This window comes from Phacochoerus africanus, chromosome 2, assembly GCF_016906955.1.
Source record: "Phacochoerus africanus isolate WHEZ1 chromosome 2, ROS_Pafr_v1, whole genome shotgun sequence".
In the NCBI taxonomy this organism is placed as follows: domain Eukaryota; kingdom Metazoa; phylum Chordata; class Mammalia; order Artiodactyla; family Suidae; genus Phacochoerus; species Phacochoerus africanus.
Window position 1 is genome coordinate 41048131 of NC_062545.1, and position 17337 is coordinate 41065467.

At 35.5% G+C, this 17337-nt stretch overlaps 1 protein-coding gene across 1 annotated transcript in view; it reads left to right on the forward strand.

Moving 5' to 3' along the window:
* The window catches only part of TBC1D32 (TBC1 domain family member 32), a 213479-nt gene that overhangs the window by 68805 nt on the left and 127337 nt on the right, over positions 1–17337 (forward strand). Inside the window, exons 17-18 of the mRNA XM_047759558.1 lie at positions 8918–9119; positions 9699–9781. Coding sequence (XP_047615514.1) covers positions 8918–9119; positions 9699–9781 — 285 coding nt within the window. The remainder of the gene's footprint in view (positions 1–8917; positions 9120–9698; positions 9782–17337) is intronic.

The following is a 17337-nucleotide window of genomic DNA, read 5'->3' on the forward strand; positions in this document are numbered from 1 at the left end:
ACTGTAGTTTTCTCTTGATGGTCAACATGGTATGTCTATCTTCTTTCTGTCATTTGTAACCTATTTTTGTGATTCTATTTAAAATGGGCTCCTATAGACACCATAATGGGGTCTTTTTATTTTAATTTACCCTCACAATCTTTCTTTTGATTGAATCTTGACATTTAGAGTGATTTATGATATGACTGGATTGATATCTACCATATTTGTTTCAGTTTTCCGTTTTGCCTTTGTTCTTCCTTTGTGTGTGTGTTCCACACTTTTGCTGCCATCTGTTATTTTTAGTCCATCATGTGTTTTACTCTCTTTACACCTGGAAACATATTGTCTTCTGGTCACACAGGACCGAGGTCTGTACATGGATCACCATTTAATCTTCACAGCAGCTAAGGACGGGGGTGCTCTGTGGTCATTTCCACTATATAGATGGAAACATCGAGGCTAGGGTTGCTATAGCTTTAATTTAGTTTAAGGGGTGTGATTTTTGTGTGTTATTATTGTCTTATTTTTTACTTATTTTGCCCTGATGAAAAACTTTTTTTCTGCTGTATAAAAGTAATATATATTTCTGGCAGTGAACTTGACAAGGAAGGTAGCAAGAGTACATTGAAAGGCAGCATTGAGGGTTAGGCACATGAGCCTTGGTTCAGACCACTTGGGTTCTCACCTGTCTCCACCACTCAGTCTTTCCTCACCTGTGGTTTAGGGATAATCAGCACCACCTGCCTCACAAGGCTGTTAAAACAAGTTCCTACATGTGAGGCACTAAGTTAGCTTTTGGTGTGCACACATGTGCCTTATAAAAAGTGGGCTGGTACCTCCTTGAAGTTCCTGACAGGTTTGGTAGGAGGTAAGCTTTTTGAACTCCCATTATTGCTACTCTTCAGAGGTTTTCCTTTTTCTACAACTGCACTCTTTTTATTGGGTTCTCACAAGCAGTAGGAGGCAGGTGTGTATGGATACCCAGTGTCTACCTTCTTTGGTTTTAATTGTGCTGAGCATTTTATGATCCGTTTTCTCTTTTCCTAGCACATCAATTATACTCCTCTTTTTCACTCTTTTTAAGTAGCTGCCCTGAAGTTTGTAATACATATTTACAACTAAATTGGTTGTAGCTATTGGTATTAAATCCTCTTGAAAATAACACTATACCACTGTAGCAGGTAATGTAGGAACCTTTTAAGAGTATTCCCAGTGTCTCCTTCCTATCCCTTGTAACATTGCTGTCATTCATTTCACTTTTCCACAGGCTGTAATTAACAAATACTTACTTTTACTTATTATTCTGAACAATCTTATCTATTATCATTAATACAAAAAAGTTTGTTCTCCATGAAATACCCTATGTACTATTAGCGTTTTTTAATTTCAAAGTAGATAGCCCTAAAAAGGGTATTACTGGGTCAGAGTGGCATGTTTATTTTAATTTCTTAGATACTGCCAGGTGGTTTTTCCAGTGGTATGGGAGTTTATCTTCATTCTGGCAGTATATGAGAAGCATGTGGTGTGCCCTTCTTTTCACATTCTTTTTTTTTTTTTTTTTTTTTTTTTTTTTTTTTTTTTTTTTTTTGCTGCACCCATGGTGTATGGAAGTTCCCAGGCCAGGGATCAAATCTGAGCCACACCTGCAACTGACACCACAGCAGTGGCTACACCAGATCCTTAACCCACTGTGCCGGGCCGGAGATTGGACCCAAGCCACTGCAATGACAACTTTGGATCCTTATACTGTTGTGCCACAGCAGGAATTCCCTTTCCATGTTCTTGTCAGGACTACATAATCAGTTTGACTATATTTTGGCAACCTAATGGATGACAGACCTTATTTTGATTCATATTGACCTACCTCTTATGTTTGAGCATTGCATTGCTCCTATGGAGATATAGTTTTGGTTATTTCTTGATAGTAATATTCCTTTCCATATTTTCTGCCCATTTTTTAGTTTGATTTTTTTTCATTGACTCCAAGTTACATATAAGTGTACATGCAAGTCTTATGATAAAAAGTTCCTTCCTTGTTAAGAGGTGGCTACCTTTGGCTGCTTTAGCTGTTTCCTTTAGAGCTTTACTTCTAGATCATTAAATAATGTACTTACACTTGTTGATTTTAGTTTAAGGTATTATTCATTGATTTATTACAATGATTTATCTCCCTCTATCTCTCTCAGCCCACTTTCGTGTACACACCTAGTCTTTCCTTTTCCCCATCAGTGCCATTTAGTTGAGCGATAACCTTGGTTAGAGTCGTTTGCAGCTAACTTGAGCAATCTTCACAGCTGAGCCATATGATTATTTTTCTTTTACAATGATTATTTTTCATTTCCTCTGGAGTTAATTTTATTTCTTTTGTTTGTTGGCATTAATTTTCAGTGTACTTACTTCCCTAGCTAATTATATCTTCTCTTAGTATATACAAATACTAGAGAAAGTCTATTAAATTTTATTACTCATTTTTTAGCCTTCTGATCAACTTTATTCAGAGTAGTTTTTGGTTTGGTCTGGCGCATAGCTTTTATCCTTGTAATGGCCTTTTACCATCATCACAGGATGGCTTCTTCTCCCCTTCCTCTCCCCTGTCCTTTTTCTGGAAGATTTTCAGTCTTGGCTATTACTCTTCTGATATTTTGTGATAGCTTTTCATAATATTCTACTCTTACCTACTGGATGAACTTTTTTATTCTGAAGATTTGTGTCTCTCAATTTAAGAAATAGCTGGATTTCACTTAATTTGTTTGCATAGTACATGAATTTATCTGCATGAAATGCCAGAATAGGCAAATTCATAGACAAAGGAATTTGTTGTTGCTATAAACTGGAAGTTGGGGGGATGATCTTCTGTTTTCTCCTAAACTTCTGTTGGGATTTGGGGTTCCTTATCTATGTTTTGCCCCTGCCCCCCTTTTTTTAAAACTTTCTAGGAAATTTTCTCAGCTCACTTCATTGTCAAACCCCTTTATTGAAATGGAGTTTATTTCTAGTTCTTTTTTTAAAGAACACATTCTTACTCTAGCATCCTATTCTTTTTTTAAAATCTATTTTTTATTTTATACAGTTTTTAAAGGTTATTTTACATTTACAGTTATTACAAAATAATAGGCTGTATGCTCCGTGTTGTACAGTACATCCTTGAGTCTATCTTATACCCAGTAGTTTGCACCTCCCATTCTCCCACCCTTATATTGCCCCTTCCTCACTTCCCACTGGTAACCACTGGTTTGTTCACTTTATCTGTGCATCTGTATCTTTGTTATATTTATTAGTTTGTTGTATTTTTTAGATTCCACATATAAGTGATAGCATACAGTATTTGTCTTTCTGACTTATTTTGACTTGGCAAAATGCCCCCCCTCAAGTCTATCCACATTACCGAAAATGGCAAACTTTAGTTTGTTTTTAATGGCTGAGTAATATATTCCAGTGTGTGTGTGTGTGTGTGTGTGTGTGTGTGTGTGTGTGTGTATATGCCACATCTTCTTTATCTGTTCTGTGTCAGTGGATATCTAGGTTGCTTCTATGCCTTGTCTGTTGCAAATGGTGCTGCAGTGAACATTAGGGTGCCTGTATCTTTTCAAATCATGGTTTTCTCTGGATAGATGCCCAGGAGTGGGATTGCTAGATCCTTTAGTTTTCTTGAGGAACCTCCATACTGTTTTCCTTAGTGGTTGTACCAATTTACACTCCCACCAACAGTGTAGGAGGGTTCCCTTTTCTCCACACTGTCTCCAGCATTTATTGTTTGTAGCCTTTTTTGTTTGTTTGTTTTTGTCTTTTTGCCTTTTCTAGGGCTGCTCCCTCGACATATGGAGGTTCCCAGGCTAGGGGTCGCATCGGAGCTGTAGCCTCGGGCCTACACCAGAGCCACAGCAACACTGGATCCGAGCCGTGTCTGCAACCTACACCACAGCTCACGGCAACGCCGGATCATTAACCCACTGAGCAAGGCCAGGGATCGAACCTACAACCTCATGGTTCCTAGTCAGATTCATTAACCACTGTGCCACGACAGGAACTCCTATAGCCTTTTTGATGATGGCCATTCTGGCTGGTATAAGGGGGGTACCTCATAGTAGTTTTGATATGCATTTCTCTAATAATTAGATGTCTCTAAAAATTAGGAGTTTCTCTAATAATAAGATGTTGAACATCTTTTCATGGTTTTTTTTCCCACCTGTATGTCTTCTTTGGAGAAATGTCTATTTAGATCTTCTGCCCATTTTAAAAATAGGGCTTTTTTTTTTTTTGTCTTTTGTCTTTTGTCTTTTCAGGGCCGTATCTGCAGCACATGGAGGTTCCCAGGCTAGGTCGAATCAGAACTGGCCTATGCCACAGCCACAGCAATGCCAGATCTAAGCTGCATCTGTGACCTGCACCACAGCTCACGGCAACACAGGATCCCTGACGCACTCAGCAAGGCCAGGGATCAAACCCATATCCTCCTGGATACTAGTTGGATTCGTTACCACTGAGCCATGGTGGGAACTCCCTGGGCTGTTTTTTAATGGTGATTTGTATGAGCTGTTTATTCATGTTGGATATTAACCCTTTATCAGTCTTATCATTTGCAAATATCTTCTCCCATTCAGTAGCTTGTTTTCATTTTGTCAGTGTTTCCTTTGTGGGGGGAAAAAAGCTTTAAAGTTTAATTAGGTCCCATTTGTTTGTTTTTGCTTTTATTTCCTTTACTTTGAGGGATGGATCAAAAAAAAAAAAAATACTGTGCAATTTCTATCCAAGAGTGTTCACTAATCCTTTTATTGTTTCATGAGTATAAGTTCTTTTTACCTCTGTGAAGGTAATAAAGCTTTTATTTCTCATTTTGTTTTTCTTTTCAAATAGTCTTTTGAATCTTTTATCTTGGTCTCTGACTTGTTAGAGATTTATTCAAATATATTAAAGTTAGTTAAAAAAAAAAAAGCTGCTTGAACATCATGCAGGAAAGTGGGATCTGTCACTTGTAGCCTTCGAGGTAGAGGAACCTTGCCATGGTACTGTTTGGGGAATGCCTAATGTCAATATCTTTTAGTTTTATCTTTGTTCTGGTTGCATTTAATAGAGAATACTCTTAGAGCTAGCTGCCTGAAAGGAGTATAAGCCTAGTGGGAGAAGACCGCTAAGTGGTAAAGGTGGTAGGTCTCAAGCTTTAGTATATAAAATTTAATTTAATACTGTGGTACTTACTGTCATTTTTAATCTCTACCTATGTTCCAAGGGGTGCAGAGGTGGCTACATGGAATGTGGAAAGGAACTTCTTAAACTGATTTTCAGGCATCTCTTTGTATTTTTAGTTCTACCTTTTACCCCAATTACAGAGATTTTTGGTGCCAGCACTTTGAGTTTTTTGAGAGGCTCTGTGAAATCATGTTGATTTCTGATTTCTACACTGTGTCTGATCATTTGGTTTTTCCAGGTCCTGAATTAAACTTTTCTTCCCTAGGTTCCAAAACTTTTTTACTATAATACACTTTTTTATTTTCTCTTTGCCTTGATGGTTATGAGAGCCTTCTGAAATTTTGTTTACTTTTGCATTGTAATATTTCAGGAGGGAGTAGATGTGAATGTATGTGTTCAATCTGATCTAGTGAACCCGAAAGTCTTTTTCTTATCCATGTATAAAAATTCTTTTACAGTTGGGAAGACTAACTTTACTTTATCGTGAGCTCTAAGGTTTCTTTTTATTGTCTTTCACTTGGCTATTTAAGTATTTTTGTACTAGAAAGACAATATTTAATTTTATGTAGTCAGGGTTTTCCCAGTTGTTATCCATATGATTTCTAGGTTTCTTTTTTCTTTTTAAGAGTCTCCCTTACGTTGAAGTTAAACAGATAAGACAGAAAATGTTAGAATTTCTTTTGAATCCTCATTGTGCAGTGGTTAAGAGTTTTTGACTATGTTAGCAAAGCATATAATGTCTACTAATAAGAGGCTAGTTGATTAAATTATGTTTATACAAAGGAGTACTTAGCAGCTTTAAAAAGGAGATGAGGAATTTTTTATGTACTGCTGTAGAGTTATTAGGACATATTAAGTGAAAAAAAACCAAACAGAAGGATGTCCTTAGCTCCTTAGGACTCAGATGTCCAATAACAAGAGGCTAGTTGATTAAATGATGTTCAGACAAAGGAGTACTTAGCAGCTTTAAAAAGGAGATGAGGAATTTTTTATGTACTGCTGTAGAGTTATTAGGACATATTAAGTGAAAAAAACCCAAACAGAAGGATGTCTTTAGAATGCTACTTTTTGTATAATAGAGGGAATGTGAAATACTATTCTTTGTTTTGTTTTTCCAAAAAGGAATGATGAAAGAATAAGCTGAAAAGTAATAAAAATAATAGTTTTCAAGGAAGGGAAAATATGTAGATAGATATATTTTATATTAAATATAAAAGTTAAGTGAAATTATAAAAAATTCAAGTCAGAAGGAAATAAGTGAACTTAACTACCAAATTAGTGACATACCCATGCAAAGAAGGACTTGAAGTGACTTAATTTGATTGAACATTTATAGTGAGACATATTCTAAAGTCAAGAAGAAAAAAATCCTCAAACTGCATTCAGTATATTGTGAAACTATATCTAAAGTAATTACCATCATGAGGAGCTAGGAATTCAACATAATAGAAAATAAATAAAAGCATAAAGTTAAAAAATAAAAGTACAAAGTTAAAGAAATTAATACTTATATTTCTATTACAAATTTAATACCATTTAATTCTTTTTCTTAAATTATGTTTAGCATTACCACTATGGCCCTGGAAGTAATGATATCTCCTTAAGCAAAGAGCTGGCACCCAGATTGTGGTCTCTAAATAATGTTTTTCCCTTAAGAGATAGAGGTCTTTGAAGAAATAACTGTTTCTGGTGCGCACGGTGATTCTGGAACATTTTACTATTCTAGGCAATATGGAGATCAACTAAGACTAATGGATAATGTCAAAAGTACCTCCTACTGGTTTAGGATGGGCAGTTTGAGAATCAAGAAAATAATGACTGCAGTGGACTGAAGTACATAAAGTATATTTAAAAATACATAGATTTAAAAGATACTAAACTTAAAAAAAGACCTTATCAGTTACTCATTGAGGTTGCAAGGACACCAACCTATTATTTTGCAAATTGATAATAAATGTTCAAGTATTTTCTAGTATTTCCTGTATAAACTGTATCTTAATATAATTTACCAAAAAAAAAAGATTCTTAGAAAAAATTTAGCTAATAAATTCAAAATAAGAAAAATCACTTTTTGGTCATTCTAGTGAAATATTAGATTTGGGAAATGATCATGAATTGATACTAAAACTGTAGGGTGAAAGACTGATGGGGGAAGATTTCCTGCTGTATAGTTTAGGTTGATGCTATCTGACCAATTGACTTAGCACCACTAAATAGGGAAAACCAGATATGTGCCTCACAATACAATGCAGTAATTAATAATGTTAGTAGCAGTAATAACTTACTAAGAAAAAATGAGATTGAGCTTAATTAGATCCAGAGACTTAATTAGATTTATCACTTTATAGGAAACATAGGGAACTAGAGGAGCACATTAAATGATACTATGGTCATTTATTATGAAGCAATTTCTTCAATAAAGAATGGGTAAGGAGTTCCCGTCGTGGCGCAGTGGTTAACGAATCCGACTAGGAACCATGAGGTTGCGGGTTCGGTCCCTGCCCTTGCTCAGTGGGTTAACGATCCAGCGTTGCCGTGAGCTGTGGTATAAGTTGCAGACGCGGCTTGGATCCTCTGTTGCTGTGGCCCTGGCATAGGCTGGTGGCTACAGCTCTGATTAGACCCCTAGCCTGGGAACCTCCATATGCCGCAGGAGCGGCCCAAGAAATGCCAAAAAAAAAAAAAAAAAAAAGAATGGGTAAGAAAAGGACTTTGTTTCTCCAAATCTGTTGCATGGGGGGAGAAACAGGGGGCCTAAATAGTAATAACCTAGTGCCCTCTATGGAACATGTTTGAATTCTAATTTGAACAAACCTATTATAAAAGACAACCTTGAGACAATCAGAATTTTGATATGGGCCATCAGCTGATACTAAGAAAATGCAGGTTTGTTAGGTTGAGTGTTGGCATATAACATAGAAACTTTTATCAGAGTTGTACACTAGGTTAAATAACATGTATGGGATTTATCTATAATATTCCAGTGAGGAGGAGGTAAGGGAGTAGATGTAACATTTTTGTTGGTCGTGTTTTAATTGTTGAAGTTAAATGGTGGATACGTGGAGAGTCAGTTTTTCAGTTCCATATCAGATGTTTGCCTTTTGTTTTGAAAGCCAGAAAATCTAATTAAAGCTGTTCTAGAGTCAGACAGCTTGGGTTTGAGTCCTGGATTCACCTCTTACTAGCTATGTGATCAAGTTACTTAACTTCTGTACGTCTTAACTGTATTTCTCTATAGAAACTGAAAAAATAATATAACTACTTCATAGGGTTATCATAAGGATTAAATGAGTTAATATATTTAAAATACGACAGTGCCTGGCATATTATAAACACTTAATGTATTCTTTCCTATCTACCATTACTATTAAAATGCCCCAGCCTTTGAGATAGGGGAACTAAGACTTGGAACACATTCCGTATTCCATTAACAAGTGCTAGGAACAAAGAACTCAGGATTCTGTTTTTACCGTAGAATTCAGTGAAATTACATGCAGCTTCTGACCCGTGGCATCTGTAACCTTTTAAGTGTATAGGTTTGTTGCTTTTCTTTCTATTTGAAAGGCTTTTCATTTTTGGGCATCTGCACATGGGTGGAAACAGGAATATTGTTGACATGTCAGAAAAGCTATAAGAAGACTAAAAGGAAGCCAAGGAAATGAAGGGTTTGTGTCAATGCTAGCCTTTTTAGTAGTGCTTTGTTAAGTAATGACAGAACCTTGGAATTGTTTTATGTATTATCTTTTAGTCCTACAGGTGCTCATATAATTGCCCAGTTTTTGAAAAAACTCCTTGATGAAGATATTTCTATTTTTTCTGGATCGGAAATGTTTCCTGTGGTTAAAGGAGCTTTTACTTCGGTGTGTCGTCAGATATATGGTACATGTGAAGGCTTGCAAGTATTACTTCCTTATAGCTTGCATGAATCTATAGCAAAGGAATGGAAGAAGGTAAGTATTTTCAACCTTCCTTTTTTTGTTGCAAATCTTTATTTCAAATATGGGCGCTATTGTAGTATCATACTGCAGTAAAAATATTTTACTGAAGCAAATATGACTTCTTTAGCACTGCAGTACTGCAGGGGACTTAACTCTTTCTTATTTGTTACAAGATGACTTCAGTACACTCTCCATAGGACAAAGCTCTGCAACCTAACTGGGCACTACAGAGTTTTTTTTTTTCTCTGGTAGGAGAGGCTTTAGATAAATTGTCTCTGTATAGACTGACTCTATGTCTATGTAAATAAATAGAAAGATATTTCTGAGCAGTTTTTACAGATAGCTAGATTTTTGTTATGGACATAGTGTAGCAGTGGTCAAATGGAGTATATGTCTGTGGACTATCTTTTATCCCCCCATTTACATTCCTTTATTAATGGAATACTTGATTAGATATTTAAGAACCAAAAGGTAAATTTTGCAGGCAATTTAATTTTAATTACATTAAGGGTCAAATAAAAAATGTAGCATGAGAGCTTATGAGTAACACTATCAGTAAAAAAAAAAAAATGTAAATTTGTTATATTTTAGACAAGTTTGCTATCAGAAAGACTTCCTACTCCAATAGAGGGTTCTGATTCTGTTTCTTCAGTAAGCCAGGGATCCCAAAACATGTAAGTACAATTGACTTAAGCTCATCTTTTTCTACATTTGCTGAAATAATTAAAAAAGGGGAAGGTAATAGAATAGTGTGGCAAAAACATAGGAGCCTAATGTATAAATATAGGATCAAGGAAAGGTGTAACTAAGAAGAACTTTAGCGATCATATATACTTGTACTATTTAAAAGAAAAAAATAGCAATATTTATAATACTTCAAACCATATTTACATGTTGGGTAAGGAAAGGTGACCTAAAACTTATATTGTTTCCAGGAAACTTGGAGTTACTAACATTGGAAAGCTAACTAGGAAATTCAGTAGAAGGAGAATGTTTTCAAATGCCAATTAAATCCATTTACATTTAGATAACAACTTTTCAAAATGTGTGGGAGTGCATCTTAATTAGATTTTGGCATTGGAGAATTACTTAAATCAGTATTTATACTAATTTTTAATTTAGATGTTTCCACGTTTTTTTTGTTTGTTTGTTTGTTTTTTGTCTTTTGTTGTTGTTGTTATTGTTGTTGTTGCTATTTCTTGGGCCGCTCCCACGGCATATGGAGGTTCCCAGGCTAGGGGTTGAATCGGAGCTGTAGCCACCGGCCTACCCCAGAGCAACAGCAACGCGGGATCCGAGCCGCGTCTGCAACCTACACCACAGCTCACGGCAACGCCGGATCATTAACCCACTGAGCAAGGGCAGGGACCGAACCCGCAACCTCATGGTTCCTAGTCGGATTTGTTAACCACTGCGCCACGACGGGAACTCCTAGATGTTTCCATGCTTTTTTTTGCAGATACCAACAGGATGTGGAGTTAGGTTAATGGAGAATATATTTTTAAATTAAGATCTGGTGGCATGTTTCTGGTGTATCTTCTTAATTGAGTGTTGACAGAATCTACAAAGATAATAGAACTTAAATCAACATTAATTTTTAGTTTGGCACAGTTTAACAAAAAGCACAAATCAAACAAAGCTATTTGCATTTCATTGATGGTATAATCGTTCAACAAGTAGTTATTCTTGTAAAAATCAGCTATAGTTTTTTTTTTTCTGATTAGTTGTGAAACTTAAATGCCATTTTTTTACTTTGCGTGGGTGAGTAAAAATGTTTTTTTACTTTGAGGGGGTGAGTAAAAATGTTGCTATTCATTTTTGAGATAATTTTTAGATGTTTTCATTGATCTACAACTTAATCATTTTTCATTTTCATTCATATGTTCATTTTCTACTCATTTAGCTATTTATTGGACTAAGTGTTTTGCTGTGTTCTGAGGATAATTAAATATTTAGAGAACTTACTGTGTAGTGTGAAATACAAATAAGTAAATATGGTGTTGAAATACAGTATGCTAAATTTATGATGGGTTCATACAAGGTCAATTGGGAGCTAACTTGTGGGGGTAATCTTTTCCAGAAGTTGTCATTAAGTTAAAAATGAATACATGGATGTTAACGATCCTAAAAAGGGGGAAACATTATTTTGTGTTAAGAAATAGTATTGTCCATGGGCTAGAAGTGAGAGGGAAGATAATTAACATTGAACACATTTTAACTGTCAGTAATATTTTTAGATTCTGATGTTAGTGCGAGGGAATAAGTTATGTCACTTCTTCCTCTGGTGTTGTGAGCCAATTAATAAATAAATCAAAACATTGAATAACATAGGCTTCCTAAGATCAGGAAAATTAGACAGATTTACCCTTCTGTCACAGTCAGCAGTGGACAGCCTCAGAGGCAGAGCTTATTTACAAAGGTCAACTTTAACTACATCGTGAACAGAGTAGACTGTATGCTTTCTATAGGTAGCTGGATCACAAATAGGTGGTTGCCAGGGAGAGAGGCATTGCCTAGCCAAGCATGCTTAGATCATCCTACAAATCTCATGAGTCCCTTCTTCACTGGGGAAGAAGAGTGAGTGATTAGGTGGAGAGAGGCAAGTAGTGTTAAGCTGGGGAATTGTGCTCCCCATGTAAACTTGACGCCATAGGAAAAGGAGGTTCCTTCAACATCTGATATTACTGTCTTTGAAATAAAGATTTAATTGTTTTTGATAAAATGGAACTGTTTTCATTTTTGTTATCAAAATCAAATTACCTAATAGAGTTGAGTATCTTTTGTTGTAATTGAAAGGTTGGTATGAGATGGACATTATTTGTTTCTTTGTAATTTGATAAGACTTGAGTGTAAAATGGTTTGGGCCAGTTAACTAGCCTAGCCTGTTGCCAGCATGTAGCAAGTACTTGATAGCTTGATTGAATCAGTGAATGAATGAATAACACTTCTGCCACCAGACACTGATTTACAAATCATGACACTGACGGTAGGACTGAGATCTTATGCAGTCTTACTGAGAAAGGTAAAATAAAGAGTAAGTTGCTAAAAATCCTTATTTTTGAGCCTCTGACAGACTAATGTTAGGCATTTTGATCTTATTTTCTGATAGCATACATTGGAAATTTCCTGTCCATCCTTGCATTTATTGATGCTTATAATACTATTGGGAAGATAGAATCTGCTGTGTAGTCATCATAGTTGATGTCTTTGAATCTAGACTTTGAAATGCAACCCCAAATGAAATTTCTACAAGGCAAGTTTGACATCAGTTATTGTAGTGACTACAAACTACTTAGGGGCCATCCTTTGGCTGATTAGAGAAAAGAAAGTAATCACAGAAAAAGCAAAGATGCCCACCCTGCTCCAACCAATTACCAAGAGGCCTTTGGTAAAACTAGAGGCTTGATTAAGGGGAAATCTTTGATCTGAAAATAAACCTAAGATCCCAATGAAATGAAGATCTAAAAGTTAATTACCCTGAGAGTGTAACCCTCTGTAAAATCTAACCATTCAAAAAAAGGAGCTCTCTTAAGCTAATAGAACCTTGTGATTGCTGCCTGTTGTCCTAGGGAGAGGGTTCTCCAAGGACAGGAGACAAATTCAGTGGCTTAGATTTTCCTTCCATTATGAAACATTACCGTAACTATAATTTGAAGGAGGAATTAAATGCTAATAGCAAAAAAGATAATTCTAGGAGTTAATATGCTTTAGTTGATGTGATACAGCCTGCAAATTTTTTGCCTGTGTTTTTACTTGGGAAGAGTCAGGGTAGAGTTTTTAAAAATGCAGTTTCTTTTTTTTTTTTTTTTTGTCTTTTGTGTTTGTTGTTGTTGTTGTTGCTATTTCTTGGACCGCTCCCGCGGCATATGGAGGTTCCCAGGCTAGGGGTTGAATCGGAGCTGTAGCCACCGGCCTACGCCACAGCCACTGCAACGTGGGATCCGAGCCGCGTCTGCAACCTACACCACAGCTCACGGCAACGCCGGATCGTTAACCCACTGAGCAAGGGCAGGGACCGAACCCACAACCTCATGGTTCCTAGTCGGATTCGTTAACCACTGCGCCACGACGGGAACTCCTAAAAATGCAGTTTCTTTGATGGCTGGCTGATGCTTTCATTCAAGTTTTTTAATGTCTGCTTGAGTGACTTTTGTCTATTTTCTAAAAAAAAGAAAAAAAAAAGCATTACTTTTTTTTTTGTCTGAATTTTTTTTTTTGGTGTTAATTTGTTCAAAGTATTCTTGTAATGTTAAGATTCCTTAGCTGTAATTATTTCTCATTTTTGATTCTTAGTATTTTTTGCTCCCCTTCCCGCAACCAATTTATCGCATTAGCTTATGCAAAGGCCAGATTTTGCTTTTGCTAACATTCTTAATTTTTCTCTATTCCTCTCCTCTCCCCTCTGACTTTAGTAGTACATGAAAGTAAGTAAAAAGGGAATTGAAAATGGATATTAAAAGAAGCAATGTACATCGGCTATTCTAACTTTAATACATTTTGATATGCAGCAATTTCATTATTAAGCTTTTATAAATAATAAATTTCTATCTTGATTTTACTCTTTAAATCCATGAAATACTTGAAATATTTGGAATACATTGAAGTTTCCAACCTTTTTTTTTTTTCTATATGTTACTGTTGACTTCTAACTCATTTATATTCTTTTCAAAAAACATGGATTGCATGATAGGTATCCTTTTAGGTTGGTTGAGATTGTATAATGTAGTACGGGGTCAATTAAGACAGAAAATCTGTCTTTGCTCCAGAAGACTGCGTTTTTCAGTGGAACTAGGTAGAGATATTCTATTCAATATCTCCACTGATTTTTTTGTTGATTTGTCCATTTCTCTTTGTAATTCTGGGATTTTGTTTTACATGCTTATATTTTATGCTATTAGGAACATTAAAATTCATTCTTGTTAACTTTTTCCTTTCACCGTGTAGTATGTTCTTACTGCTTTGCCTTAAGTTTTATAGTGTCTGTTATTAGTCTTGCTTAGTCTACTTTGTTTTTATTTATTTATTTACTTACTTATTTTGTCTTTGCCTTTTCTAGGGCTGCTCCCACAGCATGTGGAGGTTCCCAGGCTAGGGGTCTAATTGGAGCTGTAGCCGCCAGCCTACTGCAGAGTCACAGCAACGCCAGATCCAAGCTGCGTCTGCGACCTACACAATAGCTCACGACAACGCTGGATCCTTAACCCACTGAGCAAGGCCAGGGATCGAACTCAAAACCTCATGGTTCCTAGTGGAATTCGTTACCACTGAGCCACTACGGGAACTCCTACTTTGTTTTTATTAGTATTTGCTGAGTGCCTTAGTTAAGAATGTCTTTGTTTGCAGATAGCTCAGTAAGGTTTTTTTTTTTTTTTTTTTTTCCTCATCAAGCAAGAAGTCTGATGAAATACTATCCAGGCATTGGCTTATTGGTGCTGTTTGAAATCCAGCCTCCTTTTTTCTTGTTCATCGCTAATGTCTGCTTTTTGCCCTCAAGGTTGCACAATGACTAACCTCTAGACCTCACAGATATTTTCGAAGAGGAAGAAGGTCATAGAACCAAATGGATTCTTTTCATGATACTTTGTCTTTTATTCGAAAAGAAATCGTATTTCATTTTTTGTGAACATCTTACTGGATTTGCCATATGGCCACTTCTTGCTGGATGGGAGATGATGAAAAAGGAATTTAGATAGAGATTGGGTCAACCAGTCATTGTTACCCATTAGCACGAAGTATTTTTATTTTTCGTCATTTTATTTCTACCACTCAGAGTAGTAAAATTTTAACTATTATCCAGTTTGACGGTCTTTTTTACTAGATGGGTTAAAATTTTTTGTGTTTTTGCGGTACTGATATTTGGGGCTTATTTTTTTCTTATTTTGCATTTTCTTTTTTAATTCTACTTGCTTTTCTTTATTGCCTCAGGGCAGTAAGTTTTATCCTATTTTTCCCTTGGTTTTGACTTTTTATGTTATATTTCTGACTTTATTAAGTGATACTCCTAAATGCATGTATTTAACTATACTATTTAGAAAAGTATAAGGTAATTGGGTATTTATATCATGTTTTGAAAAGCAATATGGTGTTTAGCATACTTTGACCAGACATGTCTCTTTTAAAATACTCTGTAACTCCTTAGTCTTGTTACAGTTATTTAGAATTTGGTTTTATATTTTTAATCACCTGATTTATTTCTTCACATAGATTTTAAATTTTTTGATTTTTTAATTTTTTGCCTTTTGTTGAAACTTGTAGGCTGTTATTTCTCATAGTCTCACTTTTTTCCCCTAATGAAGTATTTTTAAGTTTCTGGGTATAATTACCTTTAATTGTTCTTAAGAGTTTGAGGGTAAACTCTCCTTTTCTTTCTATATGTGGTATTCTCCCTCCAACCCACATATACTGCCCCTGCCCTCTGCATGACTTGCAAGGGCTCACATTCTTTCTCTCCCTTAAATGGTAGTTTATATGGGTATAAAAGTTTTGATAGTCATTTCTTGTTAGTATTTGAAGCTTTACTCCATTGTCTTCTAGAATAAGTTAGTAACTATAAACCTGTTAGTATAATCACCTTTATTTTATAGGTCATATCTTTTCTCTCTCATAGCTTTTAATTTCTTTTTTTTGAATGTTTGTTGTTTCTGTGTGATTTAAATTTGTGCTGCTTGGTACTTTGAATGTTCTGTTGATCTCAATAGACTGAACTGATATCATTCTTCAAATCTAGAAAATTTTTAGTATTTCTCAAAATTACTTTTCTTCTCTTGGAGCTTTTATTAGATGTATTTGAAAACTTTCAGTATGTTCTATCACATCCCTTTTCTCAAACATTTATTTCTTATCTAGCTACCATTCAATTCAGTAATTCTTGGTGGCCTTGTGTTTTCCCATGTGGCCTAGAGTTTTCCCATTTGCTTAAGAGGCATTTTTTTTTTTTCTTCCAAGACATCCAATAGTTGTATTTTAGAAAAAAATCTACCTGATATTGCATTTCTGCTTTTTGCTTCAGGTTTAATGAAAGATTTAAAAAATTTCCTTTGAGTATCATGAATAAAATTTGTCATTATTTCTGACTTTTTTCAGCTGGAATGGATTCATTCAATAAATGTTGATTCTGTTGGCTCTTGCTTGAGTTTTCTTTTCTTTTCTTTTTTTTTTTTGGCTTTTTTTAGGGGCACACCTGTGGCATATGGAGGTTCCTGGGCTAGGTGTCCAATCAGAGTTGTAGTTGCTGGCCTACGCCAGAGCCACAGCAATGCCAGATCCAAGCCACATTTGCGACCTACACCACAGCTCACAGAGATGCTGGATCCTTAACTGATTGAGAGAGGCCAGGGATCAAACCCTCGTCCTTATGGATGCTAGTCAGATTTGTTAACTGCTGAGCCACGACAGAACTTCAGCTTTAGTTGTCTTGTGAAGTTTGGTTGCAAGTCTATTTTACATTGAGTCTTTTTTTTCCAATCCCTTCTTTCCTTCTTATTCCCTCCCTTGTTTTTCCCAGTTCCTATTTCTTTGTTCTTTCTTTCCTGTCTAGCAATTCTGGGTTTTTTTTTCAAACCACCATGTTTCAAATAAACACTGTATTGGTATTTTGAGTCTCTTATTGGTGATGAGAGCACTGCATATACAATTAGAAAGTTAGAATATGAATACATTTCCTGCTTATCTCTAGAAATGAGGCTTTCTCTGTACCCTCCTGTCTCCCTAGGCTTATGGCTTATTAAAAGCCCCAATTTTAGGCATATGTATACATATTATATATTTCTGTTTATACATATTCTTTAAATATATAAATTGGTTATTTTAATATTAAACATTTACAATGATTTTTAGTAGTCTTACCTAGTAATGAATCTTAAGCAGTGAGCCTACCACTGATCTTACATCCCATATGTAACTCTGAGTTCTTTATATCCTATTGGAGCCAAATTTGGTTTCCATTGCCTGCTTTTGCCTCAAAACTAGTAATGCTTCTTTGTGCTTCTCTTCTTTTCCAAGGGATATTTATTTTGTGTTTAAACATGGTTTTATCTTTGGCCATTGCTGTGCAATTAGCACAAATGCATATTTGTCAACATGTACTGATGGTTCCTTTTTTGATGAGAAACGTTCTGGATTTCAAATCTTTTACCAGTTTTAAAATATATTTCTAAAACTTCCTTGAACAAAAAAGGCACACTTTTCCATACTCAGTTTCACTGTACATATAAACATTTGATTTTTTCCT